A 19,722-nucleotide genomic window follows, 5' to 3' on the forward strand; every position below is an offset into this window, starting at 1 on the left:
GCAAACACTTGATTGCAGTTGTTGCTGCTAAGGGTGGGGCAAGCACTTTTTCACACAGGGCCATGTGGGTTTGGATTTTGTTTTCCCTTCATAATAAAAAACTTCATTTAAAAACACAAGTAAACACAACATGCAGTTATCTTTGATCTTTTGATTATATATAATGTATATATGAATGGATGGATGAAGTGGACTCCTACTCCTATGAGTAGGAAGCAGCGTACACTTGTGTAGGGTCCACATAAATTGAAGCACAGCCCATCTTTTCCAGGAAAATGGGGCAAAAATACTGATGACTCTTCTTGCACTACATAAAATCCCTCTATAACGTCCTTCCCCCTGATGCCACCAGCAACTGTCCAGCATGTAGGTTCACAGTAGCTTTTTTTTTTTTTTTTTTTGAAAATGAGCTCATCCAAATATGTTTGAGTACATGTTCTTGCCTGTGTTTTTGATGTATTTCATATTCAAAGTAATTTCATGGTCTTAAATGTAATAACATAAGCAAAGTAAAAAACAAATTCAACAAATGGGGGAGAGAATATACAGCACCCAAATGGGGTCTCAGCAGTTGCTGGGAAATAAATAAGAAAAGCAAAAATATCTGCAGATCTAATGCATTGATCCACAAAGCAGCCACATTAAGAATGCTTCCTTTTTTAAAGAAAAACCAGCAGTAGTTCCCCAGGAATAAATGGCATACATTTAAATAATAATATGTGCTAGGGACAGAAAAGTTCATGTGCAATAAAGAACAGGACAGAAGGCTGTGTAATGCAGCGTCTCACGCTTGTTGACCTTTGGCTTTGTGTGAACAGAAATGACTCGCACAGCAGACTTGGTTGAAAGCCAATCGCAGCAGAAGCATCTGACAATATATGCAGACATACATAGACATATGAACACTGGCAACAGACTTGGAGGAACTCACAGAGTAAACAATATGCCACCACCGCAAGCTTTTAACCTAATTTAACCTGTCTGCTGCGCAGTCCAGTACTACACTAGATTAAAGCAAACTCAACATTGAAAAGCCCCCAGCAATACATATGCAAGATCAACAGACCACATTAAACTGGTAACCTTCCATGCAGTTTACAGAGCATGTCGAATGATAATAGTATGTGTTCAAAAAAAAGCCAACAGCAATGTATACTGCTTATTTTCTGTATATCTATCCTAAACAAGAAAAAAAAAGCCAAAGAAATAATCCAGCAGGCAGAAATGAGAAGAGGAGGGCCGGACCGCTCAGAAACAGCACAGTCAAACTGCGTTCACAAAGTATGAATTAATAAGATCAACGTATGAATAAAAGATTGTTCTTCAAGTGAATTGAATACATCAAACATCCACAACAGAATGTTATTCCCAGAAATGGGAGAGAGGGAAAATGAGGTGTAAGTTTCAGACTTCTTTAAAACTCAGAGGCGTGCTTTGATGTCTGAAATCTAGATCAGCAGTTTAGGAAGACTGATCAAAAAGTTTGGACTAAAGTTTTCCTTCCATCTTTTCTTGAAGCGATGCAGCGGTGGTATATTGCGCAGTCGACCCATCCACTTGTCACTTGATATGAATTTATGTGAGCTGAGTAAGATCAGATAAGATAGAAATGTATTGATCCCTGAGGGGAAATTTGCTTGTCACAGTGGCACAGTGTCATGCAGAACAGAGCTGTGCATCATGGGCCAGCAAACACAAAAGGGCAAGATAGTACAGAACAAAAAGAACACCATAATAGAGTGGATCACTTCCACTCTACCTCTAAAACAAAAACATGCACACATAATAAACTGGACTGTTACTTATTTTTTTCTCCCACTAGACTGTTATATGGCAGGTAATCAGTATGTACAGTACAGGCACATACTTTTACTATTTAGCAATATGTAGCATACAGTGCTCTGTACACTAGAGTTCCTGCACGAATGTAATACTAGATGAACTACTGCATTTGACAAAATGTGCAAGTTAGAGTAGAGCTCACTGCGTGGGATACTGTATTCAACAAAGCAATGCACTCATCTTGACCTTTCGTTTACGCTGTGATGAATGAACCAGAAGTAAATCCAAGTGAATTTTTTAACAGTACAGTGTTGAGTATATTCAGAACATAAGAATCATTTTCAGTTCAGAGATCAGATATATATATATATATATATATATATATATATATATATATATATTAGGGCTGTCAAAATAACACGTTAATTTCTATGAATTAATCGGAGAAAAAATAACGTGTTAAAAAAAATAACGCAGATTAATCCATTCCATATTGACCTTTGAACCTGGAGCCATTCTCGTGCGCGCGAGATCTTTCAAAGTAAGCACCGTCTTTGCACTTTCTCTACCTCACACATAATAATCTAAATCAACTGACACAATGCTAAAAGTTCGTAAGACCGAATCCATGTTTCCAGTATTTAGAGATCCAGTATATTACCCATGCTGTTTATGTAGCCTGAAAGGTAAAATAAATTTTTTATCTCAGCTATTCAGAAAAAAAAAAAATAAATAATCATTTTAATTTTTTTTGCCATTCAGCACAACAAAATGTCCAATATTAATAATTTTATAAAAAAATAAATGTTGATGTGAATATCTGATCAAATTATGTTTTTCTTCCATCATGGTTCATGAATAGACAGTTAATTCATTCAATATTGTGTCAGATATAAATTTAACAAACATTTCTACTGGTTGGATTTTAAACATTGATTAGTAGCATTATCTAATGTTTAAGGTATTACCACACATTTGGGAGTATTTCATACCGAAACACAAAAATGCATTGCCGGCGCTGATAGCCTAGTGGGCAGCTCCGACATATAGCGCTGTTGTGCTCTCCCATCTCACTTCCTGTCCACTCTATACTATCCTGTCACAATAAAGGCAAAAATCGTCTAAAAACAATTATTTAAAGGGTTAGTTCACCCAAAAATGAAAATTCTGTCATTAATTACTCACCCTCATGTCGTTCCACACCCGTAAGCCCTTTGTTCATCTTTGTAACACAAATGAAGATATTTTTGATAAAATCCTATGGCTCAGTAAGGCCTTCATTGACAGCAAGATAATTAACACTTTCAGATACCCAGAAAGCTACTAAAGACATATTTAAAACAGTTCATGTGACTACAGTGTTATGAAGCGACAGGAATAATTTTTGTGCGCCAAAAAAAAACTATGACTTTATTCAACAATATCTAGTGATGGGCGATTTCAAAACACTGCTTCATGAAGCTTCGAAGCTTTACGAATCTTTTGTTTCGAATCAGTGGTTCGGAGCGTGTATCAAACTGCCAAAGTCACGTGAACATTGAAATTTCAAAACACTTATGATGTAACAAAGCTTTGTTTACTGAAATCACGTGACTTTGGCAGTTTTTTTTTTTTTTTGGCAAGTTTTTTTTGTTTTTTTTTTGGCGCACAAAAAGAATTCTCGTTGCTTCATAACATTAAGGTTGAACCACTGTAGTCACATGAACTGTTTTAGCTTTCTGGGCATCTGAAAGTGTTATTTATCTTGCTGTCAATGGAGGCCTCACTGAGCCATAGGATTTTATCAAAAATATCTTCATTTGTGTTCCAAAGATGAACGAAGGTCTTACGGGTGTGGAACGACATGAGGGTGAGTAATAAATGACAGAATTTTCATTTTTGGATGAACTAACCCTTTAAGCATGAATCATTGTTCCAATTTCTTTCCATTATAATTCAAATCATATTCAACAGTTGAACTGTAAAAGGCATGCTGAATATAATTTTATTGCTGCTGGTGCTTTGTTCCATCCAGCTTGATGATAAATGAACAAGTAATCCATAAATAATTATGCAACGTGACGTTTCAGTTAACTGAGACAACTGACAAGGTTTTCAATCATTCTTCAACAGTTGCTATGATTCTGTCGGCCTCATGTATAAACATTGACATCTCAAGTGCTGAAGAACATTCGCCAAACAGACCGTTGACACAGACCTATATGCATTTTAAACTCCCTGCACTGCTCTTCAGTTCTTCAGATACATAATCAGTGGCCACTGATTCACATTACTTTCTCATGAGCCTGATTCTTCAAGTGACCCTTTACACCAAGGCAATGTAAAACCTGAGATGAAAGGAATCCCCACAACAAGTTTAAGATAATAAAAAGCATAATCTGAGTCACAGGAAGGATTTATTCATATATGATTGTGGAGCATTTCATTTCAAAATGTATGGAGTTAGCCCTCCTTGGCTTTACACTTGATGTTGGAACATGGCTGCAGGGATTTGCTCCTATTCAGACACAAGAGGTCAGGCAGTCAGCATTCTAATTCATCCCAAAGGTGGTTTAGGTCTGGGCTTTATGCAGGCCAGTCAAGTTTTTCCACACCAGACTAAGTAAATCATCTCTATGTGTACCTCAGATAATTTTGAAGCGGAAATAAAAAAAAAAAGGTATGGCCCATGTTTGTCTAATGAGATTGCAGAGCTGTATGATTGATTCTCTGTACAGATGTATCTAGATTAGCCAAACCCATTAATTATAACAGGATGTCTATGTACTCTTGGCCACGCACAAGCACACCACACACATAAAAATGCCAACTCATTTACGGTAATTAAAAAGAAATAATTAAATCACGTGCCATTCAGACTCTCTCCTCTAATGAAAGGAGCCACGTTACTTCCAGCTGCATTAAAATTCTGCTTAAGTGCCACTTGGCTGACCTTGATCCAGTACCATGCAACGCCTGATCTCATCAGATCTTCACAGCTCCAGCAGACCCAGAGAGATGACCTCAAAATCAAGAGGCAGAATTATTGATATCGACAATGCCAGGTTTAATTCTCACCGTCTGACAGGAGGAGGAGATTAGACCCTCATGTCAGTGTTCGGGGGTCAGGGACAGGGTGCATACTGTATATGGATATGACATTAGGCTTTGTATATACAGTAATGCAGCTAAAACATTACTGTGTACAACAACTTCTAATTTCAATGACTCAATCTGCATATTGATATTAAAGGGTTACTTCACCCAAAAAATTCATAAAATTCTGTCATTAATTACTCACCCTCATCCAAATCCGTAAGACCTTCATTCAGAACACAAATTAAGATATTTTTGATGAAATCTGAGAGCTCTCTAAATCCTCCATAGACAGCAATTTAACCACCACTTTCAAGGTCCAGAAAGGTACTAAAGAAATTGTTAAAACAGTCCACATGACTGCAGTGATTCAACCTTAATTTTATGAAGTGACGACAAGAACACTTTTTGGCCGACGTTGTTCACGTGAGCAGCACGACGCATGCGTGTGATGCTGATGCAGGAGCCGGACAATAATGACTCAGCGTTCTAACATAGAACCCGGAAGCGCTGGACATAAACAGCGTAAAAGATTGATACAGAAGAGATGAAATTGTTGAATAAAGTCATTATTTTTATTTTGTGCACAAAAAGCAGAGATGGGCACTCGAGTTAGAGACTCGGACTCGAGTCGCACTCGAGTCGCATTTTAACAGACTTCAGACTCGGACTCGTACTCGACCTGAAATGACTTCAGACTTGACTCGACTTGGCACAAAAGACTCGGAATATTTTAAAAACGACTCAAGTCTTTTACCCTTAACTACTGATATAATAAATAAAGAATTTGTGTTGTGTTTAAATGGTTTTATAATATCTGCGTCACATGTATTTCCTTCCGTGTCGGGGTAGATTGGACTCTTGCCATAGAATCTGATTACGCATGTCTGTGCCTATTTTTTTTACAGTCTATGGTCTGTGCACATAAACTCCGAAATGTCATAATAAGAGTCCCATGCAACATGACGGGAGCCACCGTGCCATATGTTCTTTCGTTTGGGTTTATTATCACGTCAGATCGACTAGATGCACAGAACGTGGGAAAACAATTAAAGACACCGGAACAACATCATCAAATTTTATGAGACATCGCATCCACAAAGGTTAGTCACATTAACTCACACAACTAGCTATTATGCTGTGGTGAAGCTGCATGGCTCATTTGAATTGCCAGCCTGTTAAAATATGTCAAAAAATCTGGACTTTAAACCTAGCACTACGTTTTATCAATTTTCGTATTACTTGCAGCTTTTCTATTTCTTAATGTGTGTCCATAAGAAAGAGAGATAGAAAGAGATGTTAATCCATTTATTACTTAAAGCTCATATTTTAATGTATCACATTCAGCATGTGTAGAGTTTTCTATTGACATTCTTAAACATTCCGAAGTTTGATATTTTCTGATAATGACTGTCGTCAATAACAACGAAGCTGTATAACAAACTGCTGTATAACAAAACGCCATCTTGCGTCCGCTTAGCGACTGTATTGAAAATGACTACTTGTGTTGCCAGGACGACTGTTTTGTACATTGTAATGGATTATAAAGCAAAAAACTGGATGTATGTTATCCCTTACATCATAGGACCTTAATTTCAAATAAAACAGATTATAGAAAGATAGAATTTTTCTATATAAAACAACTAGGATAAACTAGGATTTGATTATGAGAATTTTTTTTTTTTTTTAAATGACTCGAGACTCGACTCGGACTCGTGACAAAAGACTCCAGACTTGACTCAGACTCCAGCTTAAAGACTCCAGACTTGACTCGGACTCCAGATAAAATACTTGTGAACGTCTCTGACAAAAATAAAATGAAGGTTGAACCATTGAACCTTGGACTATTTTCCTTTCTGGACATTGAAAGTGGTGATTATATTGCCGTCTTCGAATTAGTCATATACCTCTCGGATTTCATCAAAAATAAATTTGTGTTCCACAGAACCAAGGTCTTACAGGTTTGGAACGACATGGGGGTGAGTAATTAATGACAGAATTTTCATTTTTGGGTGAACTTTCCCTTTAAGTGGATTTTGGTTACTTTGTGGATTTTATATCAATTTTACACATGCACAGAAATATATGCAACATGCAAAATATTTTTCTAGAATTTTCTTTTGTTTTGTTTTGTTTTCTTTTCTTCTCTTCTGCTGGAAACAAGTGAATCAAAGGAACCCTCCCAGTTGTCTTCAGCATCAGTTGTTGGCACAGCATGGTGCATGTGCATTTGTTTGCAATGATGTTTTTAACTTGCTGTTTTCTTAATGTTATTTAAATGACAGTACTGCACTCCTTTTAAAAGGTTTTAGTTGCTGGTGCAGCAGGTGCACATTGGCCAATTCAAGACATTCTTAGACTCACTACTTCAGAAACCATGCTGTGTCAATTGCTACTTCATTTTTTAACTAGAGATACGTTTCTTTTTATCCTGTTAAACTTGCCATTGATCCTTGGTGCTTTTAAAGAGATTTTACATAAATGTGCAATTTTGATACTTAAGACACTTTTTGACTTATCGCATACTGCCTCTGTAATTGACTCTTGAATTTCTGTTTTCTTTTGTGGTTTTGCTTAGCAACACTTACCCTTTACTCTTATAAAATAACCTGTGATCTTAAAAGGATAGTTCACCCCAAAATTAAAATTTTGTCATTATTTACTTGCCTTCATGCTGTTTTTTCTTCCGGGGAGAACAAAAGAAGATATTATGAATATTATTTCAACTATTTTTTTGTTTATTATACAATGAAGGACAATGGGGCCCCAAAGCAACATTGGACACTATAGAATTTCACTGTATGGACAAGAAAGATTTTTTTTTATTTGTGCTCCAAGAATGTCAAATGCACTTAATACTTTAAAGGGGCCATGACATTTTTTAATTATTAATATTATTATTATTTTTAATATATTTCTTGAGGTTCACTTTAAATGTTAATAAAGTTTTTACACACATTTTAAGCTATGCAACTTGCATGATGTTTTAAAGGTACGAAGCCCTTTAAACGTACGTCGAAAGACCAAGGCAAATTTGATTTCTCTTGTCATGACCCCTTTAATTTCTCATTCTGTACCTTTTGAATCAGGTACTTCTACAGGATTATATGTACCATTTTTACAGTATCTCACAACATCATTCAAAATTTTATTGGACATGGATGTGCCAATGTCAAAAGAATGACTCATTCTGTAGAATATTGAGAACAAAGAAAGCAGACATTCAGAAAAGTGCAGATGGCACATCTGACAATATCTCCATTCCATCAGCCAGAGTATTTCCTCAGACGAGTGACAGAAGGGGAGAAACCTTCTCCAAGTCCTGAGAGATGAGACCACTGAGTCAAACAAGACAGCAGGAATATCTAGAGACAACTGATACAGGCTGTCGGATTGTTAAGTTAGAAGTGCTTGGCATCTAAACACATCCCCTATGGGAGAAAAGCTGTTCAAGAAACCCATCAAATATACAAGTGAAATCCAGAAATCTAATGGCCGATGACTAGACTGCATCAGCTAAATAGTCTAACAGCAAAGATGTAAAAAAAAAAAAAAAAAAATTATATATATATATATATATATATATATATATATATATATATATATATATATATATATATATATATATATATATATATATATTATATATACAGTACAGTCCAAAAGTTTGGAACCACTAAGATTTTTAATGTTTTTAAAAGAAGTTTCGTCTGCTCACCAAGGCTACATTTATTTAATTAAAAATACAGTAAAAAACAGTAATATTGTGAAATATTATTACAATTTAAAATAACTGTGTACTATTTAAATATATTTGACAAAGTAATTTATTCCTGTGATGCAAAGCTGAATTTTCAGCATCGTTACTCCAGTCTTCAGTGTCACATGATCCTTCAGAAATCATTCTAATATGCTGATTTGCTGCTCAATAAACATTTATGATTATTTTCAATGTTGAAAACAGTTGTGTACTTTTTTTTTTTTCAGGATTCCTTGATGAATAGAAAGTTCAAAAGAACAGCATTTATCTGAAATACAAAGCTTCTGTAGCATTATACACTACCGTTCAAAAGTTTGGGGTCAGTAAGAATTTTTATTTTTATTTTTTTGAAAAGAAATTAAAGAAATGAATACTTTTATTCAGCAAGGATGCATTAAATCAATCAAAAGTGGCAGTAAAGACATTTATAATGTTACAAAAGATTAGATTTCAGATAAACACTGTTCTTTTGAACTTTCTATTCATCAAATAATCCTGAAAAAAAAATATTGTACACAAATATTTTGTACAATTGTACACATTAAATGTTTATTGAGCAGCAGATCAGCATATTAGAATGATTTCTGAAGGATCATGTGACACTGAAGACTGGAGTAATGATGCTGAAAATTCAGCTTTGCCATCACAGGAATAAATTACTTTGTGAAATATATTCAAAAACAGTTATTTTCAATTGTAATAATATTTCACAATATTACTGTTTTTTACTGTTTTTTTAATTAAATAAATGTAGCCTTGGTGAGCAGACGAAACTTCTTTTAAAAACATTAAAAATCTTAGTGGTTCCAAACTTTTGGACTGTACTGTATATATATATAAAACATGTAGACACTGTAGGTTTATAAACGATACATTTACCATTACCAGTACAAATTTTTATACCTTTTGAGAGTAATTAATTTCAGGTTAGGTCTAAGTATAGGGCTTGTCATTCAATAAAAAATTGTATTCTATCTGCAATAGTTTTTGACTGTTGGCCTTCTGTATGTACAAATACAGACTTTTGTCTCAGTTTTTCAGAGTTTTACACCATGACTGTGCCATTTTTAAAATGTTTTATCAAGGTCAGTATTGGAGGAGAATTATGATATTTTGTTTCAATGCATCATTTTTTAAACAGTTATGCACACTAAAATAACTCATTACATTGAAAGTCCTGATTCTAACATTTAATGATTCACATAATTTAATACAGTAATTACGCTAATAGCAAATAATTGCAATTCTATTAACAGCCTCTTGACATTCAAGCATTTTGAGTTCTTATGCAAATTAGCAATATATTCAAGCACGGTCATCTTTACTAAATATATGATAAAAATTATAATAGTAATAGTGTGAGTTTGTGGCCTTGAATACATTTCCCATTTGAGTGGTTGTATGTATATATGTTCATTTCATTAATTATGAAATTATATACAAACGGTGACTGGCTCCCTCAAGATAATGTTAATTTGCATTATTATTAGGTGTTGAAACGAACCAAGACTGATATGTAGCAGAAAGTTTCATTGTTGCCGTGTGATTATGGAAATTACAACAAAGAAAAACATTAAACCCGAGCCATATGAAAAAGTAGCTTTGATGTGATTCCCATAGCATTCACATGTCAAAACTCATGAGTCCCAGGCATGTGATTCACAGAGCATAAACTAAAAACAAAAAGCTCAGAAAAGAGCTGCTGCCATTTATAAATGATAACACATTCAATATTAAAACCTGTAGCTGTGATATACTGCAGGAGCATATAAAATTGGCATATATGAAACATGCACAGAATTGACTCTTCAAGAAAAAAAACAACATTTTTGGCACTTCAACTATGGCACTTTGATTTTGAAACTATGATTTTGAATAGATTTTAGAAAAACAGATTTATTTTTTTTGTTGTTTTTAATATGGTCAAATTAAAAAACTTTTGGAAACTTTTACCATGACCTCATCATTTTTTAGTGGTTTTGCTAGTTTTAAAATGGAGAGAGATTATAATCAAAATCACTGTTGAAAATTATGCTGTGCAGATTGCTGAGAATTTTCTCAAAACTGTTAGAGTACTAAAGCCGGGCACACATTTAACGACTAGCTAAAACATTCTAAGACTGTGCTCGACATACAGCGATTGTTTCCTGCGACTGAAGCAGATTTAAATACTTACACATGGAATTTGAACACCGACTGTAATCGCAGACTGAACGCAACTGGCTCTGACTGGACGCGTTTAAGCGCGATCAGTCTTAAGTATCAATTTACATTCATAATCGGCCTTACAATCATTAAGTGTGTGTGCGGCTTAAGATGCTAACATATTAGCTAATTCTTGACAAAGTGCATTGCAAAAAAACAAAAACAAAATCAGTATTTTTGTCTTAAACCTCCCTAAACCAAAAGATTTATTTGAGAAGCAAAACTGCATAAGATATTATGTCTTGTTTTTAGAGAATCTCAAATCAAGTTGATTTTCATTACCTATTTGGTAAATTTTTTACAAAAATTAAAATGTTAATGCTTAAAACAAGAAAAAACAATTACTGAATTTTTTTTTTTTAAATCTTCACAGTTCAGTTTCTCAAGCAAATTAATTTGCTTTACTAGTGTTTAAATATTTTAAAACAGGACAAAAATACTAAAGAAAATGATCTTTTGCAGTGTAAAAATAAATGAAACAATTCTCACCTCACTGTAATTGGCACCAAGCTATCGTTCCTGATGTTTTGATGAGTAGCTGCGGTCAAAACATGAGTTTCACTGCAGCCCAACCTGGCCACTGGTCTTTCATTCTGGAGAAACACATGGAGGAAACGGTGTCCGAAATTTCGCTCCCGGGCTGAAAGGGAAGAAGGAATATAAAGAAATGAGGGAGCTTTCACTTAGAGCTTATCATAATGAGATTTAGCGATGACCTGTTTTCATTTGGGGCTAGAAACCCTGTTTCAGTCATACTAAATCTCTGACCTTCTGTGAACTCACTCAAATGCTGGTTCTCCTCCGAGTCCATTTAACATTAGTATGAAATAAAACTTACCGTTTAGGTGTGAGTCAATGAATCATTCACTTAACCAATTCGTTAAAAAGAACAAAACAATTGACTGGCTCTATGAATGAGTCAATGAATCATTCACTCAACCAATTCGTCAAAAAGAACAAAACAGTTGACTGGCTCTATGAATGAATCAATGAATCAGTCACTCAACCAATTCGTTAAAAAGAACAATACAAGTTGACTGGCTCTATGAGTGAGTCAATGAATCATTCACTCAACCAATTCGTTAAAAAGAACAAAACAGTTGACTGGCTTTATGAGTGAGTCAATGAATCATTCACTCAACCAATTTGTTAAAAAGAACAAAACAACTGACTGGCTCTATGAATGAGTCAATGAATCATTCACTCAACCAATTCGTTAAAAAGAACAATACAAGTTGACTGGCTCTATGAGTGAGTCAATGAATCAGTCACTTAACCAATTCGTTAAAAAGAACAAAACAGTTGACTGGCTCTATGAGTGAGTCAATGAATCATTCACTCAACCAATTCGTTAAAAAGAACAAAACAGTTGACTGGCTCTATGAGTGAGTCAATGAATCATTCACTCAACCAATTCGTTAAAAAGAACAAAACAGTTGACTGGCTTTATGAGTGAGTCAATGAATCATTCACTCAACCAATTTGTTAAAAAGAACAAAACAACTGACTGGCTCTATGAATGAGTCAATGAATCATTCACTCAACCAATTCGTTAAAAAGAACAAAACAATTGACTGGCTCTATGAGTGAGTCAATGAATCATTCACTCAACCAATTCGTTAAAAAGAACAAAACAGTTGACTGGCTCTATGAATGAATCAATGAATCAGTCACTCAACCAATTCGTTAAAAAGAACAATACAGTTGACTGGCTCTATGAGTGAGACAATGAATCAGTCACTTAACCAATTCGTTAAAAAGAACAAAACAGTTGACTGGCTCTATGAGTGAGTCAATGAATCATTCACTCAACCAATTCGTTAAAAAGAACAAAACAGTTGACTGGCTCTATGAATGAGTCAATGAATCATTCACTCAACCAATTCGTTAAAAAGAACAAAACAATTGACTGGCTCTATGAGTGAGTCAATGAATCATTCACTCAACCAATTCGTTAAAAAGAACAAAAGAGTTGACTGGCTTTATGAGTGAGTCAATGAATCATTCACTCAGGAATGAAATGCACAAACAGGTAATACTGTGTCTTTAATATTAAAGGCACAATTTGTAAGATTAAAATGTCCAAAAACCACTAGAACAATGTTATATATTTTGTTGACTTGTGTACTTACATTATCTCAAATGTTTCCAAGAATGTTTAAATCCAGAGAAATAAGTAATTTTAACCAGGACACGGGATGCGTCTGTGCGTCATCTGTCAATGACATCATACTCGCGTTACCCTCGATTTCTCATACTACTGTAACGTTAATAATCTCATCCATGAACATGCTTTCTGCCCGAGTCCAGCCATGATTCTTTTCCACCGGCTGTAGATGTAAAGAAAACACCTCCCATGATTCAGCAAAATCAAGGCATCATCAAACTACTGTACGCCTTTGTTTTGAATAAGTGAGCTCTAGCTGCAAAAATGTACATATTCTGCCTTTAACTTTATCAATCTGTCAAATTGTAAAAGCAATATCACACTTGCATTCATGCTCTTGGTCTGACCATTTTTTTTTTAATACATTCACGTTCGACATCTTCATTTCCTTGTTGTGTCTTCAATTTGTTTGCAAACCAAGTGGTAAATATAAGTACACTGTTAAAGTACATAAGCATATCAAGGTTTACGGCATACAGACGCACAAGGTATCACAACTAAATCAATAAGCGCCTATTTTATTCCCATCTGAGCTTGAGTAGTCACAACAATATTGTCAAGCTTCCTGCTTGCTGTGGCATATCTGGCAACAACCCCAGTAATTGCAGATGCACTTGACACCTACTGCATGAACTACAGTTGTATTTCTTCATCTTTTTTTATGAAAAGGGGATGGGGTGGGGGGTGTAAGGAAATGACAAATTACTCCTTATTGTCCCAATGGCCCTGTTACCCTGTACTGGGTCTAACAGAGCGTGCATCCTCTTGTCAGTACCTGTCACCTGTTATATTCACTCTTCCTCTCCTCGGCTGATGACTGAAGCCCAACGGGAGTCTGACGTGGAGCTCGTGGGAAGGTTTTGTTTTGAGGGGAGGGAACGGATGAGATGCAGGTCTAACTCTGAGCATTCTTCTGCATTCTGATGCATGTCTTCTGACTAACTTCCTTTGATCTATAGAGTGATTTCTTGCCTTAAACTCAGACTGGGCTGCACACCTCAGTGTTACAATCCAAGAGCGGAAAAACACTCGGACACAGAAGGTTAATTTAGTGATAGACAAAATGAAAACATTGAGCTGAATTTAATTATTACATTATAGATCCGATACCAGTGGTGCCTTGCTGCTCCTTTTTCTTTGAGTTTACGTAGAGATAGATTCCTGTCCAAAAGTGTGAGCCCACATTGTAATAGGATTTATTTTTCCCCATTTAAGCCTTAAACAGGTTTATGGAAAATGTATTAAAACATGTTAAAACAAACATAAATTATAATGAGGAGAAAATATTCTGTATTATTTCTAGGCCACTAATCAAATATTAATTTGCGACATTGAAATATAATATAATATGTAAGCAATGAAGTACGAGAGGCTGTGCTGTATTGTGAATAAGTCACAGCTGAAGGGCGTTGTTAGGCACGAGTGAAGCAGAGTGCAAGCCGTGACTTATTCACAATACAGCACTAGCCTCGAGTACCTTATTGCTCTTATAAAACGGTTACCACACAATACAATATTAAAGCCAAAAAATATGTTTCCCTGACCGTGAACAGCAACAGAAGTCACATTATTACGCCATTAAATGGCAACAAAGACTGTCTTTATGAGTGTGTCAGTGTGTAGCGAAGACTTTTACATTGAAAAGACTGAACTGTTGTAAACACGGAACAAGATGCAACAGGCCCTTTTCATAATGACGACAGCCAACTTCAGCCTATCCGCAAAGCAGTGGATCTTTAGTTTCGTCTTACCTTCGCGCTGGCGACTTCTCAGGAAAATGCTGTAATAACATTAAATGTGAACTAAATGTCAACAGTAAGACTAAATAATTTTAACGTATTTACACAGTTGGGTTCCTTTGGTAACGTTATTTATTATTTCCATTCTGTAACTGCCTTGCTTAGGGTTTCCACTAGCAACTTTAGCAATGCAGACTTGTGTCCTTGAATTGCTTTTTTTATTGCAGTTTTATGACAACGATTGAGTGTCCACACAAATCTGTTAGCCTATTTATAATATCAAGAATATTGTCTTTAAAAACATCTTTAATTTTAGAAATTGGGACGGTAACGGCATTGCTCATGTGAGATCCACATATAATACCCCAAATAATTAATGGTGAGAAGATTTTAGATCATTTACATCATACCAGTTTAAACTGAACTGGTGCAATATATTAAGATTGTATAATTTGTAAGAAATAGAAAATACAAAATGAAAGCATAGAATATGTGTTATTTAATGTTATTCCCTGGAGAAATAATTTGATTTCATTCATTTAATGTGACTACAACAATGAGTACTGTTGTAAATCCTCTGTATATTTGTGTATGTCTTGTTCTGCAATAAAGAGATGATGACAATGTTTTTTTTTTTTTTTTACTATGGTATAAATGCCATGTACAGGAGTCAGTTTTTATAACATTAACTGTCTTCATGTAATAGAAATATTAAACATTTTTTATTTACTTATGTATGTCATGTTTATCGAAATAAAACTGAAAAAATAGACTTTATTTAAAAAGAATAAGCTTATTTTGACCGTTCTTGTACATATTGTCACTGAATTTAGTACATTAAATATTAAATGAAAAGTCTTTCGTTGCACGTAAATGTCGGAAACGTGCATTCATTTCACAAATACATCTAAACAGCTTAATCTGCAATAAAAACAGCAAAGTTTGCAAGTTACTACGGGCAGCAGAAAGTGTATGGCTTCAGTGCTCCGTTTTCAACTCCTTCTCCGACTTCAAGCAGCAAATCTCGCCAATCAGTAAGTTTGTTTGAGATCTGCCAAACACCTCGCCTTGAATTTACGTGAAATCAGGCGACTACAGTTATCCTATAACCACATTTGTGGTATATGTACAACTATTGGGTGCACTTCATTTGAGTGGTGCTAGTATCCAATCCCACTATGCTGACGGATACACTGCTTCGAGTCCAAATGGAAGTTGTGTGACATCATGTGAAAAGGGCCTACTGACAAATGCTTTGAGACTAGTGCTGTCAGTCATGGGAAAACCCCTTAACTGTTAAAAGGACAAGATATTGCAGTGGACATTCAAACATATTTTTTATTACGAACATAGGGCTGACCTGAAGGAAAATGCTAAATCTGAATGCAGGTAATAAACTCGCTCAATCGATCTCTTTCTCACAATACTCTTCTACATAATATAGTAAGCTTCAATGAACAATATCAATTGAGAACATACAGCCTACGTTGCTAAGAGTGGTTGCTAAGAATGTTGTGTAGTGATACACAGAACCGGTGAAGCGGTCATAGCCGTTTTATCGTGAATAAAACAATGCTATTGACCAATCAGAATCAAGGACAGGAACTAACCGTTTTATATAATATAATATAATATAATATAATATAATATAATATAATATAATATAATATAATACAATATAATATAATATAATATAATATAATATAATATAATATAATATAATATAATATAATATAAAACAAATCATTTTGTATTCAATAAGAAAAATGAAAAATACACTATACAATGCTGGGTTAAAAACAACCCAAGTTGGGTTGAAAATGGACAAACCCAGCGATTGGGTTGTTTTAACCCAGTGGTAGGGTGGAAATTAAAAATCAGACACATAATTACTGGGCAACAATAATAATCAAAAGGTGAATATTTATTAATAAACAATTTAATAAAATGTTTATTGTTTAATTATTATTCATTAAACATATTAATAAATGTTTATTTCCAACATACTTTGGGTTAATTTTAAGTAAGCAATACAGTAATTTATAAACAATAGTTGAGTTAAATAAAACTACCAAGCAGGTTGGGCAAATATTTAACCCAACCGCTGGGTTAAAACAACCCAATCACTGGGTTTGTCCATTTTCAATCCATATTTTTAGAGTGTACAACCATTTCACTAGATGTCTCTGACATTTGGACCCCACTCTAAGAATTTTAATTATTTGGATAAAAACGAAGTCATCAAAAGTTCACTCATCACAGAAAAAAAAAAATATGTAACTAATCACAAAAAAAAGTTTTGTAAAAAGAAGACGAAATATTCAGTATATTCTGTAAATATTCAAACAATTATTAGTGAAATTAGGCATGCAATTTTTAATATAATATATTTTTTTAATAATTATGGAATTTTATTTTGATATTTTGTTCATTTTCCTTTAGTTCCTGTTTCTATGCTATGTTTGGTGCTGGTTTCCTTAGTTTCTGATTACGTCCTTGTTTCTTCCTATGGTTAATTATCATCAGGTATTTTTTGTTTAGTTCCTTGTTATCCCCTGTATATAAATACTCCCTGTTCAATTTGGTCCTTTGTTGGTTATTGTCTTATGTAATGTGTCACTCCCGTGTTCCTCATTAAAGGGTCATGAAACCCCAAAACACATTTTTTGAGATGTGAACAGATATGTACAGGCTGCACATCACTGAAAACACTAAAGGCACTCATAAATTTAACCAACAAAAGGAAATTGGTTATTTTTTCATTTTTATGAGCATTTTTATTCTTCCAGGTTGTAAAACAAAGTCGCAGCAACTTCACGGAATCTGACGTAGAAGCGTGCCTCCGGAGTGTGTGATTGGCTGCTGGGGCTGGAGAGGCACGAATCTACGTCACCCGGTTCTGAGCGCCTCTCTGCATTTATTCATGAGAATGAACTCTTTCAACCCAATCACTGCACTCTATTACGCATGAGATTGCATTACAGCGGAGAATTCAAACAACATGCGGAGCGTGCATGAGAGCGGTTTATGCGCAGAACGCTGCAAACGTTCGCAATGTGGATCAAAGATCATATACGGACTGGAGTAAGTGTATTTCAAGTTTTTTAAGGGAAAGATTTCACATACTCCAGTGCTCTAAATACGAACCAGCACTTTGTATGCACAAATTTTTTAATCACGTCTTCTTCAAATATAGATGCATACATCTGCAGCCATACATGTGATCATGAACAGGGTTTCATGACACTTTAAAGTCAATTGTGTGAATTCCTAGTTTGTGCAAGGAATAATATAATATAATATATATATAATATATAATATAATATAATATAATAAGAAAAATGGAAAATACAAGCATTTTGTCTCTTTAGGACCACACTGTACGAATTGAAATAATTTGGATAAAATTGACATTGATCAAAAGTCCATTCGCCACAGAAAAATAAATAACTCACTAATCACATTCATGCCGGGTTGGGAGATCATTCTAATTAAATCAGTCAGTTTCCCTCCTCTAAAATTGATGAATATGTCACTAGCAGAACGAGAGAGCGAACCCAAATGCTTGCTCCCTCTCTTTTTTTACATGGCTAATCTATAAAAGGAATTTCATGAAGACTCTGACAGGTTGAGACATGAGATAAACACTGTCATATTGGCCGTGTCAGGTGAGCTGCATATGCAAGACTAATCTGACAGGGTGGAAGTAAAATGAATTTTCTAACTTGACATCAAGAGCAATCTCATTCAAAGATGACAGTTTCATCCAGCTCTGCCTTTAGTGCCAACAATTTATAGACATGACTCATCTCCCTATCAGGTTATTTAAATGTCAGGTGATTGCCAAGACCGCTGCTACTGATGTAATACGGACTGCATTTCAGTCATTTGGAATAAGCTTGAAACTTTTGAACAATGTAGACCGCAAATGTGACAGTAAAACGATATGATTGATAAAGCACTTGACACTGAATGACAATATTTTGCATATGTAGCATGCATATATAACACAACATTCAGCAGAATAACAAAATGGGTCCACCCACAATTTTTGACATCACATGCAATTTGATTTTTGACATTTAGAAAGAGTAAATTTGGTGACAGATCGACCACAGTCCATTCAGAAAACTGGAAAGTTGTTTCTACATCTGACAAGCTCTAACCTGATTGGCTTACTTTATCAGACTTCCTGAAGTAAGAACACAAATTATTTTTAATCAATTAGCCTGAAAACAAATTTGTGTTTACAAGGTACCAGATTGACAGTGAGTGCTTTTGGATATACGTGGTTAATATTTATAGCCAATTATAACATCAATAAGTTGATTGAAAAAAACGAACTCTCATGTACAACCGAGATTTGTCAGCAAGGCAACGTCTGATAGAACAAAACGAAGCATTTATAATATATTCTTGTTTTCCAATAATCATGCTACTTAAAATTTTAATACATTATAATTAATGTAAATCTAATTCACTCAATTACAGGTAAAATCCCCAAATACTCATTCATTTGGAGTTCGGCCCAGCCAAGGGACCATATTTGTTTAGGACAAAGTAATTGAACAGCATCATCCAGCAGGCTTTGCCAATTAGCTAATGGGATCAGCCATCATAACTTTAAATTCAGCCCATAGCACATATACTGGTGTGATTGATTTCACCTAGAGACATTTGCTATGTCATTAACATGTCCTGAGAGAGGACTTCATTACTGGATAAAGAGGTACAGTCGACTGTCCGGCGTTTTAATTTAGCACTGAGGCTTACAGTTATATTCACAGTCTCATAACTCAGTGTGCGTAATCCGCAGCGAGGGAGGCTGGGAAGCCAATTATTCATTAACACACACGATAGAGTGCGAGTTATCGAGTCAAACTTTCCTCATCGTTTGTAGGTGATTGCTATTCAATAGACACATCAGGTGCAAACAGCGAAAATATATCATGAATGTGATGTCAAAATTAATTACATGCCTCTCAAATCAAACT

General features: G+C 34.8%; 1 protein-coding gene across 1 annotated transcript in view; it reads right to left on the reverse strand.

Annotated features, from left to right (window-relative positions):
• Window positions 1-19,722, reverse strand: part of eys (eyes shut homolog) — a gene marked incomplete at its 5' end in the record, with an annotated part of 227,664 nt that overhangs the window by 48,093 nt on the left and 159,849 nt on the right. The window contains one exon of the mRNA XM_048203800.1: window positions 11,312-11,462. Coding sequence (XP_048059757.1) covers window positions 11,312-11,462 — 151 coding nt within the window. The remainder of the gene's footprint in view (window positions 1-11,311; window positions 11,463-19,722) is intronic.

Source organism: Megalobrama amblycephala, linkage group LG10 (assembly GCF_018812025.1).
Source record: "Megalobrama amblycephala isolate DHTTF-2021 linkage group LG10, ASM1881202v1, whole genome shotgun sequence".
NCBI lineage: Eukaryota > Metazoa > Chordata > Actinopteri > Cypriniformes > Xenocyprididae > Megalobrama > Megalobrama amblycephala.